Genomic DNA, 27439 nt, shown 5'->3' on the forward strand with positions numbered 1-27439 from the left:
TGTAACTTGTCTCATCAATATAAACTGACTATATAAATACCTATTAGGTATCAAGCTAACAGCTAAAAGCTGTTTATCTGTTATTTCATTTTTTCAGCTGTTGTGTGAGGAGCATCACTGACAAGTGTAACTAATGCAAGGATGGTTTGCTGTGACGTATTCCCACTTATTGGGATGATGCCATCATGTGCTTTCCAAATGCAAATAGGACACTTCTCTTGGATAAGAAGGACATGACTTGTAACTATCCATCCTATTAAGAAAAAGATTTTTCTTCTTCAGTGCCATACCCTTGTCTTTGTTTTAGAGAAGTTTTGCCTCCCTAATTCATGCTGATATATCCTTGATTTTTTCTCTTATGTTTTGGACCTTTTGTATTTCAGACTTCCTGCTATTCAACGCCTTCAGTTTTACTCATTGTTTTGGATAAGTTTGCTTATTTTCTTCACATGTCAACCTCCAGGTTTTCTGTCTGCATTTGGGCAGTCACCACCACTTCTACACACAACTGCATGACAAATGAAGGATTAAGTGTTTCTTTCTCAGTTAAATAAATAAACACTCTATTTTGCCTCTTTTTTTTGTGGGCTGAGACCAGGCGCTCCCCCTTCACAAAGACAGACTTCTATACACTATATTTTTCTCCCCAGATTTTCTGAAGAAACCTCCATCATCAGATGAAGGGAAGTGACTACAGATAATAACATCATATAGGATTCGTGGAATAAATCTCTTCATTTATTTCATGACAGACATAACACTTCTGCATGTATTTCATGCTGCAGGCGTTGTGGCCACATTCATCTTTTGCAGACAGTCAGAGCTCATAGCTAGGAAGCAGTCACATTCAATTGCAATCAATCTGTAACACCCACCAAATTTAATGATTAAACCAAATTAATTCATGGCTACAGTTCCCAGGATTAAAAGTTCAACACTGATGTTCAGCTCATACAGCATGTACAGGAACAAACATCTATCTTTTCCAGCATACGGTCATGATATGTATGGGAATGCTTATTTGCCTGTTAGGGATGCCTTGCTATTGATTGAAAGTGGAGAAAGACTGGAATACAAAATGAATATCTAAATCATTTTATTTATGCAAGGCATGTTTATAGCAAAGACATACTTATGCTTGTGCAAGATTCTTTGTTATTTTGTTCTATTTTTGGCTTTCGGACTGAGTTCATCTATATGCACAGCAAGACACTGCAATCCTTGTCTCGTTTTGTATCGGTTGTAAGTCACCCCGAGCCCACTGTTATCTGCCACCTCACTCTGCAACCAGTTACTGCCTGAGGTGACACACCACACCGCACAGAGGACTTACAGCAGAGCTGAGAGGCAGCGTAAGCCAATATCACACTTCACACTGCCTCAGTGTGACTAATTAAGCAGTGAAATCAGATGGTGAAAACTGACCATCGAGAAATGAGTGTAACAGGCAATTTCAAAATGGGAAGTCAATCAAGACAGTCACTTACACAAAGAGTGAACACCATGTTGGCCGCTTACAACCAAAAACCCAGCTTAAACGCACAAATGGCAACAAAAAGGCCCTGTGACCTCTGCAGAAGTATTATATAAGCCAAAGGACAATACAGGAAGTGGAATCCTATTTCACAGATTCAGATGCTTACTGTGTGTGACATGGATTATAGAGTATCCCAAAACACAAGAATGAAGCTCCACTAGTGTCAACTGAAACAGTCCATGTGCCATTAAAGCTAGCTGTGAAGAGTAAGAACACTTTGAGGGTAAAGGACTTCTCTGCCGCTAACAGCCTTCTTCATGGCACCATTGGTTACAATCTTTGAAGCATTAAAATGCAGCGACCTAATGATGTGGGTTGGGAGACCCTGTGGGAACACACAATAAATTCTTGACTTCAAAGACAAATTTGCCTTTCCTTTTTTTTTTTTTTGTGGCTATAGTCGTGACATTCATGGTAAAGTAGCCATTTTTCTTTGTGCACCTGATGAACCCGATGGCCTACCCAGCAGCGCTCACATCTGTTATCGTGTAATGTCTGGAGAGATTAGTCATGGCACATTCAATAAAATAAGACTCCATGAATAGATCTGCTGCTTGCACAATAAATAATTTCTTTACTACTCATCTTTCTTTCCCTTGTGGATTAAGATGATTATAAATGTGTGAACTCCTTCATTTTCTACACAATTTTGCTCCTCTCATTTATTACCAAACTCAAGACCTCTGGCATGAACTGACATACTTCTGAACCCTGCTGGTGGAATTCCTGGAGGGCTGATCTCATTTGATTGGTTCTGCCTCTGCTGCAACTCCCACTCATTATCGGGACTTTTCGGGTCTGTCAACTTAGCCTTATGACTTTTTAAATGCTCACTGCATTTCCACAGTACATCTGTGTGACGATGCGCAGCAGTTGTAGGTCTAAACACCACCACCACCAGCCACATCGCCCACAGAGCGGAGGTTGCAGCATTGGCAGCGATGCTGGAACAATAACCTGTCCATAAATAACATCTCATTTTCATTTCACTGGATGCAGATGGTAAAGTAATTATGTAAACACTCAATTGAAAACCATTCTGCAGATGCATACAGGCTTTAAAATGTTCTTGTTACATATTTAAATAACATATTTTCACTAATACTACAAAAAAAAATTATTTTGTTAGGTTTTATTGACAACACTGCATATGTGTTAACAATACAATAGAGACATAATATGATATAATAAAGAATACGCACTGATTCACTTAAGATATGCAAATAATACTTTTTTTTTGTCTGTTCTTGAAGATTTTTTTTCGATCATGACCCTCTCAGATCTGAATGCTATCTCTTGTGGGGTCTTTGAGGTCACTGAGGTCACAACTGTCTTAACAAATCACCAAACCATTATGTGGGTCGTTAGGGTGGCTGAGATCCCCTGAGAGTTTCTTTTACAACCTAATCATTATGCATTAAGGGCTGTATAATGTATAGCTGATAGGTAGTAGTTTGCTTGATATGTTAGCTTCAGTTTAACATCCGCTATGTGGTTTGCTTTACTACTTTCAAAAATCTCTCCTCTGTCCTTAATATATACTCAAGGTACAATGAAAGAGGTCTCTTTTAGTGACAAGTTTGGACCAGAGGAGCTGGCACTGGTATTTTATGCCATGAACTATTGTTCAGAATCTTCTATCCAAAAGGAGTGTGCACTTTTCACACCAATCCTCATCTATTTTATCCTGTGTTCAAGATGTTTTTGTCTGGTTTCTGTTGAACTGTAATTCTACCAGGATGTTGTGTTTGAGGAAAAACAAGAACCGCCTCATAATCACCTGCAATTCAGCCTTGACATCCTTCCCCAGGCGATTCAAGTTTTACGGTTTCACCACCTGGGCTCATGTGACCCCATGATTCACTTGATGGCCCGGGGGTGAAATGACCCACATGTGACCTAATGAACCATAACAACCCAACCTACATCATGGCTGGATGGGTCAACAGCAGACATGCAGCCTCAGTGACTTTCAAAGTGCTAATGACCTCAAAAGAGATTAGATAACTGGGGCAAAAAGACGGGCAAATGATTATCATGACCTGAGTGACCCAGAACAACAGATCATGAACTAAAATCCTTTTACGCAGTAGAAGTTTTATCTTTCGTGACCCATTAAAACTTTGAATGCTGTTTCTATGTAAAAGTGTGGCTCCAACCAGAGTTTTTTACTGACTTTGGCCAAAATCCCATTAATTTCAATGGGACAAAACATCAGTGTTTATTTTAAACAAACCATGGAAACGTCATCAACTTTTGTACAGCAAAAGTGTAAAGTGATAGGATTGTGGGTCTTTAGTAATGCACTTAGATATTGGCCAAAATCCTGCACTGTCAATAAGGAAAGATAATTTACTACCATAATTTCCAGTCTATAGAGTGCATCTGAATATAAGCTGCACCTTCAGCAAGTGTGCAGCAGCTCTAGTTCCTTCTCAAACAACCACTTCGATCGGCTTCAAGACTGCACCATATGCTTTTCTTTGTGTGTTTTCCATGACGAGGGTTTGTTCATGATGCGCAAAATGTCTCGTCAGCCAGTAAAAACCCATACATTAGCTGCTTCGTTGTTTCAAATCATGTGGAAAAAGTAGCAGCTCATAGCCTGGAAATTACAGTAACTAAAACAATTCAAAGCACCCCCAAGCAAAAGTGAGAAATTCTTTTTTCACAAGTACTAATGCCATAGACGCTACAGGAAACAATTGATTCTACATGTGACAAAGTAAGTACACAGAATCAAAGTTGGGCTTTTCCAACATGTCTGAACATTAAAAATGCTTTTAGGAAATTCTAAGAACATCCATGACTTTAGAAGCCAGCGCTTTCCTCTGTAAGACACACTACTTTTCACAGGTGTTTTGTATATTTGCTTCTCTGATATTAGCTTGCTGAATTTCTTTATGTCTCTTCATTCAGAAAGACTAACTGCAGCTTGTTTGAATAATGCAAAGGGAGATTGCACCCATGTGGAGAGATGTTTCGTAACCCTCCTTCCTAAAAGACACTCTTTGGTGGATCTGGTGTAGTGAGGAATGTTTTAATGGTGAGAAAAAGTCCAATTTTACTTAAATTTCAATTTTTGGATAGCTGAGCTCACACCATCTTCAACCTCTGTTTGATTTGACAATGTATTTATAGTTGAATAAAGGACTGCAAGAGCCCACTCTCTAAGGCAGGGAGGCAACCTCAAAATAACTTTAGGCCTTTTCATATATGCGTTTTGAAGCTGGGATGGATCCGCCTTCATTGTGCAACATACCAAGTGTGAAAGGACAGAGATGAAACAGAGGGTTGGGGTCAAAGTGGATCCATCACCGATGATCTGGTAAGGGAGGGTTTTACACACATCAAACCGGTATCACAGAATTTGCCACTGTGAGCACTGCCGTCACTTGGTTGATTCCATGACGCAGGTTTGATGTCTCTAAGGAAGCAGCGACATGGGGCTGTGTCACCTCCTTTTGGTATGTGTGAATTTCAAGGAGGAATGGCGGCAGGTTTATAGGGTTGTCTCTTTTTGCCTATCAGGCATTACTATTATGTGAGAATGGTTTCTGTCTTGAAATCATGTGGGCCTACACAGTGGCATCTAAGCGTTTGAGCAGTGTTTGCCAGTTTTTCACTCTAAATAGCTTAGAGAGTGAAAGAAGAATTAGTTTTCTAAAAGGCAGGCAGATAAAGATTTAACTTTAATTTTAATATTTCAAGCTTAGTGATCTTATACAATTTTAGTATTAAAAAAGAAGAATGACCAAAAGAACAAAAGAAGCAAGTTGAAATGTGATTGGTTGGTTCTTAGTGAAATTTGGGTATATATTGAAACAGGTTTTGTTTTTCAAATTTTGACCCAATCTTCATGCTAAAGGCTCCTAGTTTTGTGAGAAGTGTCATTTCTGTTGCTTTGATGATATCAGCTCCAAGTTTCTTACTATTTATATGTAGAGCAGAGATCATATAGCCTTTTGAGTCCCTTTTATTTCTGTTTTTCCATTTTGCTTCTAAATAGTGGAGTAATGTTTGTATCTATCATACTAAAGTATAGCTAATCCACCTCTATTCTTAACACCTGGAAAGTTGTTGCTCCAATTAAATTCTGCCCTCTTTTGCCTTCAGATAAATGTTGGTGATTTAAACAGAGGTTCACGCTTGTCTCTCAATTTACAAAGTAGTTTTCCGACTGAGCTTTTTTGGTCTTCCAGACATTTAGCGACTCTAGGTGGCAATTTGCACTGTGGAAATGGTGACACTGAAAGGCTGCGGTACTATGGTACTTCTAGTTCCATCAACAAAGTTTTTTTTCTTTCCCTAAGTTTCTTTAAAAGCTGCAGTCCTAACAAGCCAATTAAGGCCAGTTGGGGTGTGGAAAAGTTTTGCATGATGCCCTGGGCTCATTTTTTTAAACATAGACCCTTATACAAAAGTCTTGCTCAAAAATGTAGTCAACCTCATCCAATTTCTTCCTGACTGTTGATATACTTTAAAACAACCAGCTGCAAGTATCATAATTTGCTCTTTGTATTTTCTAGGGTTGTTGGTCCCTTAAAGGAGTGTATCATGGATTTAAGACATGCTCTCAAGGTAGATAAATAATGTGAGACTGGAATATCAAATGTTTGTCTTTCATGCATTTATGCAGGCAAGCATCATCTGACAACATCAAAGCTTGACAGTGAGATGAAACATAAAGAAACAATAGCAAGGGTCATTTACATTCTCTGGACACAACCACAGTCTGTGACGTAGTTAGCATGCTTTCAGATGGTATTGAAGCCAAAACAAAAGATACAGCAATGAGCCAAGCACAAAAACAATGATGGGGACAGCGGTGATCAGAGACCTCCTTTTCTTACTGCCACTGACTTTAGCAATATTAAACATTAAATTAATATTTTTACAGTCTAAGCAATAATGAATTATGTGTTCTTCATAATATTTAGTTTTACCAAGTGTAGGTAATTTCTGACACAGAATTATGCATTATGTTTGATACATAATACATAATTTTGCAATGTGAAATAATGTGAGGATTAGACGCCAAGGCATCCTCTGCTTTTTAAAGATCATTTATTTCAGTACGTAGCCTTTCAAAAATATGAAATGAAATGAAAAATACTTTTTATTTATTCTTACTACTTATTCTTATTACTTTTTATTTATTCTATTTATTTATTTTATTTATTTCATTTCATTATTATTTATTTATTTTATTATTTTCATTTCATATGTACTGATAATATACGTACGTATATTCTGCAATGATCAAATTTGCTTTTTCAATACAATATTTTGAAATTGTCAGGATGCGTTAATATTTTTTGTATGATTCCTTCTTTCAGGAATGACAAATCGTCGAATTTCATGGAAACATGTAGTCAACAGACTGATAAACATTTAAACCTTACAGTCTATCATGACTGAAAAGGACTGTTTTGTGTGACTAAACTTTAATATATATGAATTTTTATTTACAAATTCTGACATTAACATAAAGACTCATGTAAACTTTTTACTATGCGGTTTTGTCTGCCAGCAAAAGAACAAATAAACAAAACAAAAAAATGAAAAGAAAATATAAAACAGAGTGAAAAAATATATCTTTTCATTTTATCCTAAGAGGAGGATTCAGGATAAACATACTCCAGCAAAAACTCAACCAATAAACTACTTATAATGTGACCATTAGACAGTCTACAAAAACTGCCAAGCTCTGGCTCTCACACATAATGAAGCTACTGCTTGTTATGCTCCAACCTGCTGTTGCTGTTACTACATATAGCTTAATCAGGTTATTTCCACTCTATTTGCCATGCACACTTTGTGTATCCTATATCTCAGTGATGTGGTGTTCTGTCCTTGCTGCACTGTGCTCACTGCTGCATCCCCTGCAGCTGGATTTAATGGGGATCAGGAACACAGTCTGTTAACAGTTTATAAGCAATTATACAAGAAATCTTATCCTCTATGTTGTAACAGACTCTGAAAAAAACTCCATTCAAATGTGTAATTTGAGCAATCATTCCAAGAAAACCTGCTGCCAAGACATCTACAAAATTTGCATTTGCATTGTTCAAAAAACACCTCGTACTCTTAGTGGGCAACTCTTCAGTGTTTTTTTGTTTTTTTTTTAAATCACATCACATCAAACCTTATTATGATTATTCATGTAAGAGCAAACTGCTTTGTTTAATATATATATATATATATATATATATATATATATATATATATATATATATATATATATATATATATATATATATATAGATTTGATGTGATTTTAAGAGTTGCCCACTAAGGGTACGAGGTGTTTTTCAAACAATGCATATATATATATATATATATATATATATATATATATATATATATATATATATATATATATATATATATATATATGTACATATTCACACACACACACACACTTGTGTGTGTGTGTGTGTGTGTGTGTGTAGTCTTTAGTTCAATAACACACCTGACCACTATACTCTCTTTTGCCAACACACGCATCATTGCACTCACACCCACACAGGAACATATACAAATCCTGACCTACAAACCCACATCCCTCTTGCATCGTGTGTGTGTTACTAAACTGAATAATCCATATGAAAATATAACTGTAGATAAACGTCTAAAATTTAACATCAGGACCACAGAGAACACCACCACATACACTACAGAAATCATCAGGGGCCCACACCACAGCCAAGGCCGCAGTGCAGGACCCCACTAGCTGCCCCGACCGGTGTGATGTCCACAATCAACCCTGCACATCAAGAATGTATAGTCCCTTGTGTAGAAAATCCTAATGTAGAAAACACAGGTGTTTAAAAAAAAGGGGTGAAACTAAAACAGGATCAAAATAAGACTGAAAAACAACGATAAAAAACTATACACACTAAACACTTTATCCTAAACAGTATATCACTATGCATATACACTAAAAAAACAACAAAAGAAAAAAAACAAAAAAACAAGGAAACTGCTCTGTGTGTTAAACCTTCATGAAACTGGGTATTAATTCACAATCCAGGGCTTTGTTTGTTCTACTTCTGTGTGCTTGATCTCATCTTCCTTGTTGAAGATAATCAATTTGACAGGTGGAGGCTGGAGTGAAAATGCTTCAAAAATTGTGGAAGTAGTTATAAAAAGTGGGTTCAGGCAGTGTGTCAGGACTGAACATGAGATGCAGCTTTTTTAAAATTTATATTAGCACAACATTCTCAAGGAGATTCCCACAGGAATCTATAAATGCATATGCTCTGCACTGCACTGCCTTGCAGCTAAAAGCTTCTCCTTCAAACACCCTCCAACAGGAGAATCAATACAAACGTGAGTGGTGATTTTCTACACAATGAACATGTTCTGCTTATATGATAGGGCAGCGTTATCTAAGGAGGGCTGGATAATATTTCCAGTCCTCTGTGTGAGGTCAAGCTGTACTCACATCTTTTAGGCAGCCCATGAAGTTGTTGCTGACCGGGGAGCCTGGCAGGTCAGCTGTGTTTAGACTGCCTCCTATGTAGAAGAGATCATCAGAGCCCAGCATGGTGTAGTCCTCCTGAGTATAGCCAGTGGTGGTGAGAATCCCATCCACCAAGATTGTCACCTAGAGAAACCAATGATGGAGTGTGGAAAAAAAAAACAAGTCAAGAGGAGATTTTAAGCCAAACAGAAAGAACTGGCCTAATTATTTCATGCTTCATTGCTTGATTCTAGTTGAGCTTGCCTTAATGTTGGCTCTTGGAGGCAATTACAAGAACAGCTTTGAAGGGTTCACTAATCTCAGTTGATCCCTGTTTCTGATATAAAACCAAGATAGCAGTGGAGTCAATACTATAAATTTAGCTTGTGCTGATATTTGGGCTCTATAGTAATATGGGTGTTACAACATACTCAATTAATATGAGATTAAAGATATCTGGATGGCAAGCTACATTACCTGTAAATTAGCATATTAGCATAAACAAAACAAGATAATTCTCATATCAGTGTCATCAGTACACAGAGAAGGAAATGAATGGCCGAACAGAGCTGTAGAGGTAAAAATGATGTGCTTGTTGCCATGACAATAAACCCACTGTTGAGAAAAATTCCTTCAGAAATGTACCAGCTCCTGGTAAGGAGTAATAAGTCAAAACAATTCCCATTCCTTTGTTTCAGTTTTCAGGAAACACCATATTATTTTTGTGTATTGCATTTTATGTGAAAAATGAAAATGACAGCTTCAACAAATCAGTAAGCATGCATTTTCATTATTTTTTTCTACATTTTTACTGTTGGCTGAAGTCAATCATAATCATTTAAAAAATCTGAAGAGAGAAAACACTGAGTATAAATTCTTTTGTTTTAATCAGGCCAGTAAAATATCAGAGACAATGTTGGGGAGAGGAAACAATTCAAGTGAACAGCCTCTGCAGCTTCAGTGTACATAATTTAACTGTCTGTTGGTGCCCTTGTGTTTCATAATTAATAGTGTTTGAATCTCTGCTGATTTTGATTATTTTGATTTTGATCAGGAGATACATTCGTGGCATTATTAAGCAACATGTAACATGTTTGGAAAAAAATAATTAATATAAAGTAGACTGCTGATTTTGTATAAAGAAACAACAAGGATATAGGGCACACATCCGAAGTAGCTTCAGGTTCAGAAAAAGCAAATATGCTCACATGCACATAACACACAAGGAAAATTTTATATTTTATGATTAAGAATTTTATAGTAAGTTTTATGAGTCTAAAACTTTGCACTTTGTCTTTGGAAAATCTGCTGTGCCTGTTTTGTGAAGGCAGGAGAAAAAAAGAAGCAAGAATGACCTGATATGGAATCTTCAAGTATCATCTTTATCAAACAAGGTCTTGCCTCTCAATTCGCTGGCAGATATTGATCCCTGTCTGTCTAAATACCGTATCCTTCAGTATATCTTTGGCTTGGACAATGGACAATAAGATGCCTCAATTGTGAGCTGATGATCCTGCACATCAAGAAATTTCAGCAGCAAAAAAAAAAAAATGCTTTCATGTCTGGAAACTGATTGATGCCGCCTTCCCTTTCATTCAACATTGTTGACAAAGGCATGACCAATGTCTGCTGTGATATTACACCATCTCCTCATGCACATGCAGTTACTTTACTGGTGTTTGAAAGTCTGAGGTCAGGGATCAATGTCTCCAAGAGGAATTACAGAATTGGGTCGTGATTAATTGGAAGCACATAATGGGACAATATTCAGGTTCCAGTCCAGGATTAAAGCGTTAGAGGCTGACCTTTAATCATCTCCGCAAATCGTACTACACAAACAAAAGTATATTTATGACTGTTACCTCAAGTGTCAAAAAGAAAACTGCAGTGTATTATAGGAACACTTGTGCAGTGTATACATGATATGATTGCGTTTACTACTCAATAGGCAAAAATACAGGTAGATACATCATTACTATTGACTAAAAAACAAGAAAGAATATCAAGAATGAACACTAAGCAACCAGTGTGTCCATCACAAGAGCACATAGATGGTGAAAAATATAAAGAAACTAATAAGAGGAAATCTGGCCTGTAAAGCACCACCGGATCTAATAAAATGTTTCCACCAGCACCCTCTTGGGAGTTACAGTTCCCCCTATCTACATGTCAGTGGGGTAACTTATCTGAGGGGAAAGCAATTTACACAGGGATAAAATGGATGCCTGAAAGCATAAGTGACATGGCTAGCATTAAATTGCTGCTTGTCTGAAAGCCAGGGTAAGGAAATACATGAGGAGGAGGATGCAAGCCTATATGCAGGTTTGTGTGACAGGTTCAGAATGTATTGGCAATGATGAGATTCTGCATACACAAAGAAAGCACGTTTATTGCCTCCATATGTCTAGATTATGGGTCACATAAATTCAGAAAGTAATGCTTATAACAGGGAGGTAAAAACTCCTGTAATTTACTGTATTCACCTATTTTTACCTATGGGAAATGCATCCTTCTGAAATCAGGTGTATCACTTGTCTCTTTCAGATTCATATGCACATCTACGATAGCATTGCTACATCGCATATAAGCTAAATGCATTTTATGGATTTTTTTACTCAGTATGGAAAAATCTGATATTGTCAAACTGATGTTTGCTCAGAATAATTTATTCGTTCATCGGATTTAAATATTTAGAATCAGTTTAACTATTGTACTTACTTCAGCAAAAAGACATACAAACTGTATGTAAACATCACAGTTAAATATCAGTCATTGCAATATTTATCAGACATAACATGCAAATACTTATTAACATCTGCATGTTAGCTAATTTGGATACATAGAGTTTAAAAGATTGTAGTGCGGATTCACTTGGAAATATCTTTTCTGGAAACCTAGCTTTTCAGCTGAATCAAAGTGAACAAACCAACGCGTAGCTGTAGCTACAAAGAAATGGCTTTTTAAATCAGGATGCTAGCTTAGCCAGTGAGCTCAGTCTGTCATTGGTACCAACTTTCTGTTGGATATTCAACATTAAAAACAAATTAATTAAGAAAAAAACACAGTATGTGTCTTGTGCTTGGAATATCACTTAGCTACATAAATACTTTGCACCAATAACTTCTGTAATAACTGAGCAATTATCTTAAATCAGGCTAAACTGCAGTCTTCTCTATTTGCTCCTGAAAATCTTAATCGATTTTTGGAAACATTCATGTCTTCTGTACTTGCTGATATTATCGTTAACAATACTAATCTATGTACTGTTTGCTAGTTGTGTACGGTTACTTTTAATCTTGGAAGCATAACACTTAATTTCTAGTTATAAGTCAGTCCCTCTTGTGTGGCAATGGAGTTTTGTAAGGATTTTGACTGCTTTCTACATTAAAAAAAACACATAAAACATAAAACAATGTGTTTTCCATATAGGGAAAAAGGAAGATAATGCTCTTTAGGAAAATTTATAACATAGGATAATATAATCCAGTTGTGCATCAGTAAGCTCTGTCAACTTATTTTTTAATAAATTTATGATACTGGGAACCTCATCAAGAATGAAAAGAGTTAAATTGGAGACAATATGCCACAAACTTCTGTAAGATTACAACAAGCTCAATAAAGGTTTGGTATTCATAAAATACTTAAAGTCAAAGTTCTACAAGCACATTTTAAGTTTTAACACCTCAAAAAGGGCCACATCATTACCAAATATAGTTTTACATTAGTCACTTTTAATGTGATGGCTGATCAGTTTAGACTAATGAAAAAAATAAAAGGATTTTTTTTGTTTGTTTTATTTTTCAATCTTTTTACCATGAAGTAGTCAAACTTGTAAACCTGCTGGTTTATTAAAGTAACCTATATTCATATTAGCAGAACTTGTTGGCAATTAGGGTTAAGGCCTTCTCATTTCCAGTCTTATAATAATAATAATAATAATAATAATAATAATAATAATAATAATAATAATAATAATAATAATAATAATAATAACAACAACAACAATAATAATAACAATGATAATAATAGTAGTTGTAGTAATAATAATAATAGTAATAATAATAATAACAATAATAATAAACACTTTTTTTTTGTATGGCCCAATTTAAAATCTTAAACAACTCAAGGTGATTTAGAGTTTGTGAAGACAGGATTGATGTGAGTGATGATAATGCACTATACTATTTCCAGCTGATTTATTTACAATACAGTCATAATATGAGACCAAAAAAAAGAAAGAATTAAAAGGTACTGTAAAGGACTGTGAAATTACACTAATTGTGGAGTACTTGCAGTCTCAGGAGGATACCAGCTACCAGAGTTTCACTGAATGTAATGACAACATCCTGGCAGTAAATTAGTTTGGGAATTCAGTGCCTCGTCCAGACTATTTTAATAATATGAAACCTTTGGGCTGAGCAGTTCTTGGCCGCAATACAGTTAGCACAGCAGTGCAATGTTGGACACAAGCAGTGTCTATGTCCATTATATTCGTTCTGCTTATTGTTGAACTCAGCCATACAACTACAATGGGATAATAATGACTACAGACTAAAAGATGTTTGTTTGTTTATTAGTTTTGTATGGGATTTGTCTGTGGAAAGATTTGTTTGAAATAATAGAAATGGACAATTAAGTTTCATTTTTTAAAATATACTTAAATAATACTTAAATAATAATACTTAAAATATACTTAAATAAATACCCGTGCAGCATAAATAATGCTGCACGGGTAGAGCCCTCTTCTCATCAAGTTAAGACAGCAACAAAAAAGGAAAATTAGAAAAGTAGATTAAAACAACATGAAGTGCAACAGTTAATGTAACATTGGAAAGTCAAATGTGGCAGAATTATTAAATCCAAAACACAATCCAAAACAGTTTTTGTGAACTGATAGTCAATGCTATCTGAGCTTCTTTTGTCATGGGATTATTTAGATCTTATGTGAATCATGATTAGAAAGATAATTCTGAATTAATTTATATATACATATATATACACACACATATATATATATATATATATATATATATATATATATATATATATATATATATATATATATATATATATATATATATATATTTGAAAGGTTAATTTGAAATAGCAAAATAAGACAGAAATACACGCATGCTCTTTGTCAGCTACTAAGATAATAACCAAGTAGATTAAAATAAACAAACAAATTAATAAAAAAAAATAATTAAAAAAACACGTAAGACCTGCAAATTTGAAAGAAAGAGTGAATGTTTTAGTCTTGTTAGCATGAAGCACTGGAAGTACAGGAACAGCATACACACCTGGCGGAGATTGCGTGTCACTCGCACATCATGCCAGACATTGTCATTGAACTTTCCACTGGCAGGTTCCACCAGTGCTTCAAAAGCACCGGAGCCCAGGTTGATGACCAGCCATAGAGCTCCATTCCTCAGGGATAGGTTGACATAGTCAGCTGACTTTCCTGTGTGAAGCAGCAGGCCGTTCCTCTGCAGGGTGCGGAAGGACAGTGTGATCTCATCCAAACTACTCTGAATGGGAGTCTGGGACAGGTTGTAGCTGAAGAACTCATTGCCTTTGAAAGTGGCCACTGATTCCTCCTGCCCTAAGAGGGGAATAAAATAAAAAATTAGATAGTTCTTTCTGTCATCCCATTAAATTTTCACTCCTGGTGTATTCACTTCTTTCACTTTTAAATAAGGATAATTCAGTGGGTGAAATTAAAGACTAAAATTAGAGGGAACACAGTGCAGTATTGCTTGACAGAGTCTGCAATGACTAAAACTAATTTGAACCAATTATGTATGAATATGTGGAGCTGTTCACAAACGCTGCAGAATCACTGGAAATTCCGATGAGTGAATTAACTGTGGATATGCAAGTACAACTATGCATGTAGTTTGCAAATTAATGGATGAATAGCACTGTTTTTAATCTTTCCAAATGTTAATTAATTTGGTCAAATTCAAAAATCATAGTATAACAATCCTACTAATAGTATTATCTATGCACACATTGTACGTAACATGTATTTCTGTTATTACTTAAATCATCACAAAACCATACTTGTTGCGTTGCACCAAACCTAAAGTTAAAAATGGTTCCACTAGATGCACTATATTACTTGTACTTCAGTAAACCACATTAAAAATGATAAAGCAAGCAAGCTATATTCTTTACTCAACAACACTGAATAAATTATTTATTTTCGTCTAAAATGGTTCAACTAAGTTATCTACAGATATATGTCAATGAACAGTGAGATATAAATGAAGAATTTTCCAAACACTGTAGATAGATAGATAGATAGATAGATAGATAGATAGATAGATAGATAGATAGATAGATAGATAGATAGATAGATAGATAGATAGATAGATAGATAGATCTTGCTGTATAGTTTGAGGCCTTCCACACACAGTCAAATTCCAACTTTTTCATTAATGACATTAACCACTTGTTTGACACTGACACAGAGAAATATTGTTGACTAATAAATAATAATCAGAATAATAAATAATATGAAAATGTTGTCTCATACCCTGTAATAGCGGTATCTGTTGGTAACAAACTATTTCGAGCAGGAGGGATAAGCTGTCCCTTACACCTCCGTTTGTTTGTATGGTAAATGTCAGCTTCTCAGCCCCAGGGCCAATTTAAGGCCAAAAGATCAGTGGTCCCATTACCTTCTTTTGTTTGAGTGGTGTAGTTACTCCCGAACTCCTGAGCACTCAGCCACTTGTTCAGCGATTACTAAAGACTATGAATATAGCTGCTCATTTGACTAAAGTTATAGGTGGAATAAAAAGGCCAAATGCAAATGTGGTTAAAAAAAATTCAGTTAAAAGCAAAATGTTTCCCCTAAATTACTGGGGTGCAAAATAAGCTATGTGGGATGATTTAAATAATTGTGAGAACTTGAGTATTGTGTTTGTTTTCATTCAATTTAATAACGTAGATCTGTGATAGTAGCAAGATATTTTACACCAAAACCAGCTGCTTTTCTGTGATCCCCAGCTTTCTGTGATTAAAATGTCAACAGCACATGACCATGACACCATATTGAGGGTTTTTTAGTGTTTCTTTAGAAATTAGTGAGTGATGAGAAGCCAGTTGGCCTGGCCTACCTTGAAGGTGGCCTTTTGTGTGCAGTGACAATATTTACCAGTTTATAAGAAATAAAATACCAGCTTTGTTTTCTGTGACAGTATTTACACTTTGGCACTAGTTCACTGGAAATGTTTTCAAAGGCACTGGCTGCAGACGTTACACTAAAAGATGGAGCAGGAGCAATTTTTCTTATGTTGCGGCTGACAGGAGGTGGTGGGGTGGGGGCGGCTAAGGCATCAACCCTTCTTGGAATCAGTTGAAAGAGCATTGTGCTGAACCATCTCTGCAAATGGAAGCATATATTAACAAAAATAAAAGCTCAGCAGAAAATGGTGGGAATACCATCATGTATCTCCTGATTTTTTTTACTCATTGTCATATCTTGCTCTTTTCTACCAGCTACAGTCCTCTGTCATGGTTTAATCTTCAAAAGGTAATTATAAATTCAGGATACAAATACAAGTAAGTCCCTCGAGGGAATAATAAATACTTTAGGACTGCCAGTGTTTCCATTAACGCTCAAACAAGGCCAAAAAGTGCCATACTTATAAATCATACAGTGTACTGTACCAATCACAATAATATTATACTGTGTTTGATGTAGTGTATGCAAAAAACACTGTGCCTATTTGCTAATTTTAAGATATATGGCAAAGAAATTTTAAAGCCATCCACAAGCCTGGGGCACCAATGCAATTGATGTTTCGATACACACACTTACACACATACACACATCTAAGCAAGGGGGTGTACATGTATAGTAGATAGTTAAGCAGCACCTCAATGAAAGTCTTCAGCAGGGTGACGCATAGGCAATGTAGCTGGTCGGCAAACTCCTCGAGTACCAGAATAATCTCACCCTTTACAGAGAATAAAAAATTCTGGGAATGAGACACATGCACCAGCAGCAATCTCCTTGAGTCTGGATCTATCTATTAGATCATATTGGAACACTTTCCCATGAATCCCCCCCCAGGGTAAAGCTGGAACATGGCTAATATCTAATGCTTGTTATAACATTTTAACGTCTGAATGAAACTTTGATGTCTCGTGTATGTGCTGGGGTGTCATGATACTAATTGCAGCTGCGTTATAGTTCATGCTTGGAGGGCTTTCTCTGTAAATCATACTTCCATAATCAATTACCAACATCTTTTTCATTTTAATGTATGAAATTGGGCAATTACATTTAGGCCTCAATACAGACAAATCACACTGTGGGTGGCTTTAGGACACTTACAGTATAATGTACTGAATATTTTATGCAGCAGCATTTTTCTAATATAGCAGATATTGTTAATCATTGTATGACTGAGGGAACGACAGCATACAAGCTATCTAACCGCATTGTTCAGTCAAAACTGCCAGTGGCCTAGTAAAGACTCATTTTTTATGTCTAAACATGCACAATTTTGTCCCGGTATAGGTAAACGAAGAAATCCGACCTTAATCTCTCATGTCACAATCATGTACAGCCTGAAGCTGCATCATTCGTGGTTGCTGATAAACTAGCGTAATGATTCTGTAAAGTGTTCATTTAAGCCTTTTTTTTATCTACACTAAATGGCCACAATATCAGTTCTATCAGTCCGATGCAAAAAAAAATGGAGATGAAAATACACAGGGCGCCAATACACCCTCTTCATTCAGGGAGTGTCAATAACACAAAAAAATGACAGCCAGAGCTATTTTACTTCACAGCTGTAGATTATTCAGAATCATTTCTCTGAACAGAACAGGCTGAAAAATAAATAGATCTAAAAAAAAAAAAAAAAAAGTCACCGACACGAGCAGTAATGATAACCCAACAACAATGCTTTTCTGGTCACATAAGTCATTTTCTCGAGGATTTGGGACGACGTATTATTCTGTCAGAATGGGTCATCAAAGCCATGTCTCAAGGAGGTTTAGAGACAACACAGATTGTCATGGAGACGGGAGGAAGTTCTTTATCTGAATTTCATGGCAAATGATGGAAAATACAAAGTAGTCAGTATATTTTTACAGTGCATAACAGACCTCATGTAACTCCAAGACCAACTTCTCAAGTCAAACATAGTTTATTTATTCCAACTACTTTTACAGAAGGTGGGTGTTTCCTTATAGTGTTTAAACGTGACAGTTTAAATCAATATTACTGAAATGGTTTTTATAGTGACAGAAATTATTATTGTTTGTGTGTATTTCTGGGCTGTGAGCCTTTTATCAGCAATACAAAGTTAAAACGTCTCTTCCGTGAGAGTTTTTAATCCCCCACTGATGAATGTGCAGTACAATGATAACATGAAAAAATCAGACACAACCTCGACACACACACACACACACACACACACACACACACACACACACACACACACACACACACACACACACACACACACACACACACACACACACACACACACACACACACAAGCATTCAGGAAAATGCAAAACAAATCCCTTAAATGAAATGTTTATCTAAACTGACTATTTGTACAGGACAGGAAAGAAGTAGCTTTTTGCAGAGGCCCACGAGACCTTTGGAACAGAATACCTTTTACTCTTCACTACTGACACCTGTTTCCTTTGAAAACACCATGAAACCAAACCGAAGAGGTGCTATGAGCATAAATGCATTACCTTGGCGAAAAACTGCAGAGGTCAAAGGTGATGTTCCAGAAGCTCAGTCAGTGGTCAGGACAAGGGTTTGACGGACAAAAATTGAGTGAATAGTGAGCATAACATGAAAGGAAGCAAAAAACGAATAGGCAAGTATGTGAAAAAAAGAAAGAGGAGAGGAAATATTAGTGCAGCACAGTTAACTGAATGATCTCAGGGGAAGGGTAATGTGTTCAGGTGGCTGGGAGGGAAAAGCAAACCAATAGACCCCATACCTTGGCGGTTTAACATCAGGTGCGCCAGACCTTGAGGGAAAGAACAGAAAAAAGGATACGAAAACAGGAAGTTCATAAAGAGGTTTGGGAGAACAAAAGCATTGTCACAATGTTGGACTGCAGTTTGTGACAGACATCCTGGGGTAGGTACGGATGTCAAAGTTGGAACTAAAATATAAAGGGGAAATCAAACTCAAACAGACAAACATCTCAAGGGAGGAGAGGGAAGGCAAGGAGAGAAAAAAACATCTTGAACGGCGCAACCCTTACAGGTAGTTGCTCACACAGATGCTTTTTTCTAATGGAACACATATTGTATGTTTACTTGATGCAGACAGCGTTTGAGATGTATCAGATATACATAGAACCTGCTTTGTATTGGAAACACCTCACATAAAAAAATTTTAAAAAGTCACGTGGCGATGCTAGTTCAGTGATTTTTATGATTTCTATTTCTAATGTGCTCTATGTGATTTTAGGCTCATCCCTATTTCTCCACTCATGGGTGTTTTGCAACTGAGTGTACAGATAACCCAGCTGAGCCTATTTAACCGGCTATGTGGCAGTTGCTGTATAAAAGGGCAGAAGTGACACCAGTCCTTTTCCTTTAAATCTTTAGTGACCTGCACTCACATTTTCCCAGAGGATTTACCTTCTGAAGCTGTAAGTTTAGAGGGTGGAGACTTTATATTGTGGAAGGCAAAGGTGCTCTGAATAATGTTGTGGTTGTGCTGAAGAGAGGTCGCCTGCAATGGTCGACCCAACAAGACTCAACTGCACCTCGATTTTTAAACAATAAAAAATCCATTATACTCACACTTGGTGTAAAACGGGACATTCTTGCAATCCTGATAAATACAGAATTGCAGTACTTTCCCATACTTAATGGAAACAGATATCACCTACAGTTTCCCCTAACACACAAAAGAAAAAGAAAAAAAAACAGAAAAAGGACACAAAGCTTTTAAGGCAAACTGAAAATCAATATTATTACTGGTGAATATGTGAACATCAAATCAAATGTGATTCAGATTGATGGACTCCACGAGATTATATCTGTCCCTCATTGTACTGTAGTAAGCACATACACTGTAAAACCAAGACAAATGTCTCAATAGGTCAGCCAGAAATTTTATAGCATAGCTCACCTGCTCGTTCTGCGGGGCTGACACTATGCGACACTTCTGCTGTGCACATGAGCTCCACTGTGCCAGCGAACACAAACAGCTCTCATCGGTGCATCAGCACTCCAAGACACTAGCACTGTGCAGCGAGTCACTTATATTCCTCACACTTTCAGTGCCACTTCAACCATTAGAGAAAACCTTATGAAAGGACAGGTCGCTGTTGCACAAATGTGTTCACATGTATCACTGAACAAGGCTATTAATGCTGTAACTCCTTAGTGTGGAATGGATGTGATTACCCCAGGGAGGGTCCTTGCCTGCCAACACGTAGGCTTTTGATAGAGTCTGCCACTGCAAAGCCAGTGACTGGATTCATCCACAGTCCAGTCTGCATAGCAGACAAAGAGCTGTTGTGTGCACCCGCATGGCAGCTATGGGAATCCACATGATGGACCAATGTATACATCAATTCAGGACGGAACACAAATGTTTCATCTGATTCATTCATCACTTTTTTTTTTTTTTGTTGTTGTTGTTCTTGTTTTTATTTAAAGACTCTCTTAAACTCATTCATATTCTCTTATTTACCCTTACAAAATCAATAAAAATGACAAAAATACAAAAGTAACTAACAAAAATTTCCAACTATGGTGTCATTTAATGGTCTCGAGCAGCAACTTTCTTTACAGATAACTCCCTAACCTCTTTATGTGCAGTGCTGCTACCTGCATGTCACCAGGGCACTTACTCTCTGCATCAAACAGTGCCATCAAAGGACACCTTCTGGGTATCTCAGAGGTTGCGAAATGTTGAGATTTACCTTTCTGTAGTTCACAGCAAAACTGCGGCAAAATGATTGGGACCCATGCACAAAATGGATTAATTCCAGCTCTCTCATTCTTGCCTGATGTGAAAGGGCAAAGATAATGTCAGTATGCCTCTTCTGACCATCTTTTTGATCTGGAGCTGGGCTAAAGTTGCTTTGACCAAAACGCTAAGTTGCTATGACGACTCCGCACAGACATTTGCTGAGTGCTGGGATGAGAAAAACTGACCTGCATCCCTGACCAATATACAACAAATACTGGTAGAAAAACAGGTCAAGGCAGGCACTTTACTAGCGCCTCAGTCAACATAGTAATCTTTGACAATATACGTATTTCCAGAGACTTGACGAAAAGTGGATTAGGAGTGGTGTCATTACTGCCCTTTTATAGAGACAGTCGACTACTGAATTTATGCATCCTATTTGGCTGTTCCCTACACCCAAATCTCAATGTGTGGAAATGCAGAGATAACGGGCTCAGACCTGTTTAGAGGGTAAAGGCTTTGTGGAAAGAAGCTGCCGTTCCTACAGATAATCTACAAGCTTTCTACTTTTAAAAAAGTCACAACCTAAACCGCTGACTAAAATGAAGTGAAAATGCAAGCCAGCCCCTTAGGATCCCTTTGAATTGGCCTTATTCTAAAAACAAAAACAAATAAATGTAAATAGTAAAAAATGTGAACAATGGCTGTTTAAAATGTACTGAATTAGGAAGGTCATTTCATTGGCTTATTTTATCTTGTAAATGCTATTGCTTTATACCCTGACACTCCCTCATGTGCTATAAAGTCTTCAAACATTCTTTCCTTTTTTCTTGCACACCCCTAAACTCAACTTTATCCATAACCTAACATATACAGCACTGAAAAACTGCTAGTGAACAACTCAAGCCATCAGTGCAGCACCTTTACTCACATCCTTGTTAACATTAAAGCTGCCTGAAGAAAAGAGTGCTGCACTTTGACTGATGAATGTTTAAATCCACAAAGAACAGAGCAGCTGAAGCTCTCTGACCTGCGGGATTTAGTTTTGAATTAACCCCTTAGAAACTATTTCCACATGAAATTCTGCTTACATCTCTAAAAGTATATCTTCAGAGGATCTTCTTTGAGTTTTCCCACATTTGATTCTATGTAACATGAGAAGATTTTGCAATTAAACTAACAGGAATTTATGATTAAATAATTTTAGTAGAGGAATTTTCATTTCGGTATGATGACTATATGCAGCAAAAAGAAAATTGTATTCACCCTAACTTTTTGTAGCAGCGCTGAACCTCTAGAAATCCCTCTAATAAGATGTACACAGCTATCGTTGAACATTTAATTAAACAAATAAAGTTAAAAACAGATGCCGATGTTGAAAAAAAAAACCTCTCAATCATCATTGTGACATTAATTAGCAGACATCTAAGTTGAGTGTGGTGCGGCGCTGCCGGAGGATTAGGATTTGCCACATTTGTTTTTCCATGAAAAGTATCGCATTCGCCTGTTGTAATGAAGGATTAGACCAAGGTCAATGCTGCTGAAAGATGCAAGTCCATTTTCTTTTTAAAATTTCCGCTCTTGCTATGTCATCTTTGTGATCCTTAACGTGTCATTAACGTGTGCTTACACATGAAAATTTGACAGAAAAAAAAAAAAGCAAAACAATGACAACTTATACTGTATGCACTTGTGTGTATTGTCAGGTCTTTTTGCTCTATGCTTGAGTGATTTCTCTTGCTCCATATCTGCCTTGTGAGGTGGCTGTTCTTATCTCTTGTTCACAGACCTCAGAAAACGTCAGAGGAAGCTGCACTGTTTTGCCATCTGAGCATGCCCCACTGTGGCCTTTGTCCGCGCAGATCAATGCGAGCCCACGTGCTGCATACTGTAGATGAACAACTCAAAACACTCACCTGCTGTGCCAAAGGTTTTTCACCAGCTTAAAGCAGTTCCTCAGACAAATAAAAAGATTATTCCTGCACCACTTAAAACACACAGCCAAGACCAAATATAGCATTTGGGTTACCATCTTTGTCATCTCTGGGGGGAGTGGAAGATTTAGGTAGCACATATTAGTCTGTTTCAGCTGATGCAAGGGCAACAGAGAGGAGACTCGCTGCCGGATAGCACATGGAATGGTACGAAGGACAGAAAAAGAAGGCTTCTGGTGGCTGGGATTTTTCTGTTGTCATTGTTGTTTTCATGCATCCAGCATTGGGAATTGTCTCTGTGTCAAGCTTTAATCCAATAAACATTCTGATGTGCTCTCTTTGCAGAATGTCATTTAATAATGCGTGCGTGTTTGCTGTAAGCATAGCCCTGCCATCTTTGCTCACGTTACAAATGATTAATTCTTGGTTTTGCAAACAGTGCAGACATAAAACCGGTTAACTGGTACTGAACAGTAAAACCACATACCACAGTTACGATGTCTAGGATGCCAAAATAAGCACTGAAAATGTATACTTAGACTTACTGAACAAAATTATACATTCAAAATGTGTGCACTATTCTACACCAAAGTAGTCACGGCTATGTCCAGAGACTAGACATAAAGACAATATCATTTATGAGTTTTCAGTCTGCTTTACTGTCATATGCCAAATGTAAGAGAAAACACGTGTGATTGTGTGTGTGTGTGTCTGCGCATCTTATGTCAGTAGCAGTGATTTATAATGTGCAGTGGTGCAGCGCACCTTGTGCTGGTCTCCTGGGCCTGTTGGCTGCCCTTTCACCAGAACCAGCAGTCCTTACTGGGGAGATGGATGTGTCGCTCTGATGCCGACTAAACAAATCGCCCTCTTCGCATTCAATCTTCATTTCAGCTCAGTGTGTGCACCTTATTAGAAACCAGGCTTGTTTAACTAAGGTCAGTCTAAAAATAAAGGCAGTGTCTCTTTTTGTGTCAATTAAGATTTTTTTTTTTTCTTAGTAAAAAGAAACCCATTACTGCAGATCTCACCACAATAAGTTGTATGTTAAAGTACCAGAAATCAGTCATGTGGTGCCAGAGAGTTTTATGTTTGAGTTTAATATTGACCTTAGTGCGTGCTGATATGTAGCACTACGTAAACCTTATAACAGTAATTGGGAGGAGAAAATATACACAGAAGAGAGGAAAAACATAGATTTCATAAATAATGAAACTGTATCTCTGTGCTGTCATTTTCTCTGCTATGCAGGATCTGAATTTTACTCATATTGTGTGACACCCACGTACTCTGCAGACCTTTAGTCACCTTGAGCACACTTATTATGTATACAATGAGCATTCAGCACATTAGTCGCTTTTCCCTTTGTGACCTTGTGACCAGTGATAGTACATCTTCGTTCGGCTTAATTTGTTGGATGTCGGAACTGCAGTCCAAACTGACAATAACAACCTTATATTAACCAAACACACTCTCACACACCTGCACCGTGGTCATATTTCTTGCAGGTATAAGAATGACCAAAACAAATTATACTCCTCGTTATGTTCATTCTCCAGTGCATTATCTTACCTTGTACTTCTCTCTGGATAGCTGCAGGAAAGCAAAGAAAAAACAAATCGTTTTTAATGTTGACAGTAGAAGATATCAGTCGGTGACCACTCTGTGATCTGCTTTCATTTTACAGCAACATTAATGTTTTCCTCATGTTTTGCTCCAACGTCTGCCTCTTCTTGTAACGATATACATGCTGAGTGATGCAATTCAGCCTGCGTGGGTGGCAATTTCTTTTCTGTCTCTATACTTACTCAGTAAATTCTAACATTGGATTTATTAAAATCTATTCAGGGGATAGGACTTCATTTAAATAATTTTTATTCCTTCTTAACACCCATCTTAAATGAGTCATATGTACTTTGGAGTACAAAACATTTGTAGCACAATGACGTATACCTCAATTTAAGGACATCTTAGAGGTCATTTATTGTATGAATCTTTGCATTTTAGTTCATTGTCTTAACAGGGTTTTTAATTCTTCAATGGAAAGTACCTTTCTTGATTTGGTTGATCAATAATTCAAATGTTCCAAAAAATTTATAAGAGTTTCGTTTTAAAAACAAAAAATGTCTCCAAAAGTTAGCACTTGTTTATTTTTTCTACTTGATTTTTACTGTTATAAGGAATAACACACAATTATGCTGGATGAATAATAGAAAGTAAAACATATTAACCAGTAGCTGATTAGTTGCAATACGCTGATTACTACAGTTATAGTGAATAGGCACAATGTTACAAACAGAAATATAGTTTACGTGTAGCAATGCTGATTAATTTGTTTGAAAAAGTAGGATTTCAATAAATTTTTTCAATTAACTTGAATTCCATGTTTTCATTTTTCAAGCCACATCAACAAGTGATAATATAAAACAATAAGTTCCTTGCACAACTTCATATACTTACAACATTGTGACTCTTACCAAATTAATTTCATATTACATATTCAAATTGTTTCAAGGTAACTCAAGTTTCTTAAACTTCATTTGAGGCAATAGGTTTGCTTTTTTTGTTTTAATCTCTTAGTAAAGCCACCGTGTTTGACCTCACAGTCTAAACTGAGCTAACCCTAACATTTACGGTGTCATTGAAGTCACATGGTGTGTTACTGTGCTGCAAATGCACAATAACACACCATGTGACTCAAAATAAACAAATGAGTTTGCCAACATGCTGACAGCATTTTGACAATTAATGTTGTGAAGACAATCCCAAGCATAGATCCTTTTTTTTTTTTTTTGTTCCATTAAATGAACGATTTTGTTGTTGTTTAGGAAATTTCTCAGAATAATAACATGACATTTCCTTGGTATCTTATAGATGTGTCAGAGTTACGAGGCATGCAAACACCTAACACATTAAAAACCTCCTTTCTCTCCATCTTGTGGGAATAACTGCTTTGTTGAACAACCTGTAAGCACTGTTGGAGCATATTTGTCTTTGATTGCTGTTAAGTAGGCATTATTGATCATGCTCTGGAGCGCAATGACAGTATGGACTATATGTTTAGAACGAGAAATTAATAACACATTTGAACCTTTTTAATAGGCCAAACATTTGCAGTAGCTGATAGCAGTCAAATTAAAAAGGCATTTTTAAACTACAAAATATTCCCTAAAGAGTACATTTCATAAACTGTCCAATCGAATTGAAATAATATATCCTTGTCATACCAGAGTCTGTTAAATGCTTTTGATCTGATCAAGTCATGTTGTTGGCTGACACTTACAATGAAATAGCATGTTCATTGTCCTGTTTGACCATTTAGCTTGAGTGACTATTGTTTATGAGTTTTAGGTGGATTCTTACTAATTTATAACTCATTATTTACTAATGGTGAGCTTTGATTTAGCAATGTTAAACTGCATAACATCAAGTCTCTTTGAAAACTGTGTTGCCTACAATTTAACGCTCCTGTTACTATAAATACACAAAATAAAGGCCTTCATTGATAGAATAAAACACAGAGTGTAAATCTTTGCAAAAGTAAATATAAATGATATTTCTAGCAGAGGGATGATACATTCCTTACCTTCATGGCAGTACCTTCCCCTGTAGCTGGTATTGATACAGTCGCAGAGGATTTCTCCTTGGCTGACAGAGCAAAGGCCTTTGTTGCTGCAGGGAGAGTTTGTGCCACATATGTACTCCAAATCATTATGCACAGCTTGACCATCCAGCAGAACTGGTAGCGCCTCCCCCACTTTCAAATTAGCTATAAAGCCCTGAAATGGTGGCTCGTATTTTACTGTGCTAGAAGTAAGTGCAGAGAGGCGCACATCAGGTGAAATCCCCCCAACGTAGAGGTCACTGGCCACAACCATTTCTTTCCTTTTGGACTTCACCTCAGCGACTTTCTCCTCATTGTCCACCACCAGTCTGGTCTCCCTGTAGTTACGAGCAAGAAGGACTCTGTGCCAGCGTTGGTCATTGATATGTGTCTCTGTGCGGAGGGTGGCTGGTTCTGCACAATGGATGGTGAAGCGTATCTGGACTCTCCCATCTACAATCAAGAGCTCCAAGAAGTCGCAGTTTCCCCCGTCATCTAGATAGAGCACCAGGGCTTTGCTGATGTTGGTTTTTATGATAAAGCTAAGCTTCCCTGTTGTCTTAGCGTCCCACTGACCATAACGTGTCCACTGACCAGGAACTCCCTCATATTCCAAAGCTATTCCTGTTAGCACCAGTCCTGCTAAGAACAAAATCCAGCAAACTGTGCTTTTACTGCTACCCATGATGGTTGCTATCTGCTATCTAAAGTTAGGCTGTGTGGTCTCTAATTCTATCAGAAGCTGTGTAGAGTCTATAATTGTTTTCTTTTTTTTTTTGTTTTAGTTACTGCAAAATCAGCAGAAACAAGACTGCAACTCTCATGTGCAGTACAAGAGTTTGTTTATCCTTGACTGTCTATCTTGATTCTTTTGGCCATCTCTTAGCAATTGAGGCACATTGCAGAATGGTTTGCATCTACTTTGGATGGACTGAGAATGAGAACAAACAAGACAACTGATCCACAATACAGTGTG

The 27439-nt window shown here is 36.9% G+C and overlaps 1 protein-coding gene across 1 annotated transcript in view; it reads right to left on the reverse strand.

Moving 5' to 3' along the window:
• Window positions 1–27148, reverse strand: part of nrxn2a (neurexin 2a) — a gene marked incomplete at both ends in the record, with an annotated part of 106316 nt that extends 79168 nt beyond the window's left edge. The window contains 5 exons of the mRNA XM_079247408.1: window positions 8988–9149; window positions 14306–14607; window positions 18989–19018; window positions 24432–24452; window positions 26446–27148. Coding sequence (XP_079103534.1) covers window positions 8988–9149; window positions 14306–14607; window positions 18989–19018; window positions 24432–24452; window positions 26446–27148 — 1218 coding nt within the window. The remainder of the gene's footprint in view (window positions 1–8987; window positions 9150–14305; window positions 14608–18988; window positions 19019–24431; window positions 24453–26445) is intronic.
• Between the last annotated feature and the right edge of the window lie 291 nt (window positions 27149–27439).

Source organism: Telmatherina bonti (assembly GCF_933228915.1).
Source record: "Telmatherina bonti genome assembly, chromosome: 10".
Lineage (NCBI taxonomy): Eukaryota > Metazoa > Chordata > Actinopteri > Atheriniformes > Telmatherinidae > Telmatherina > Telmatherina bonti.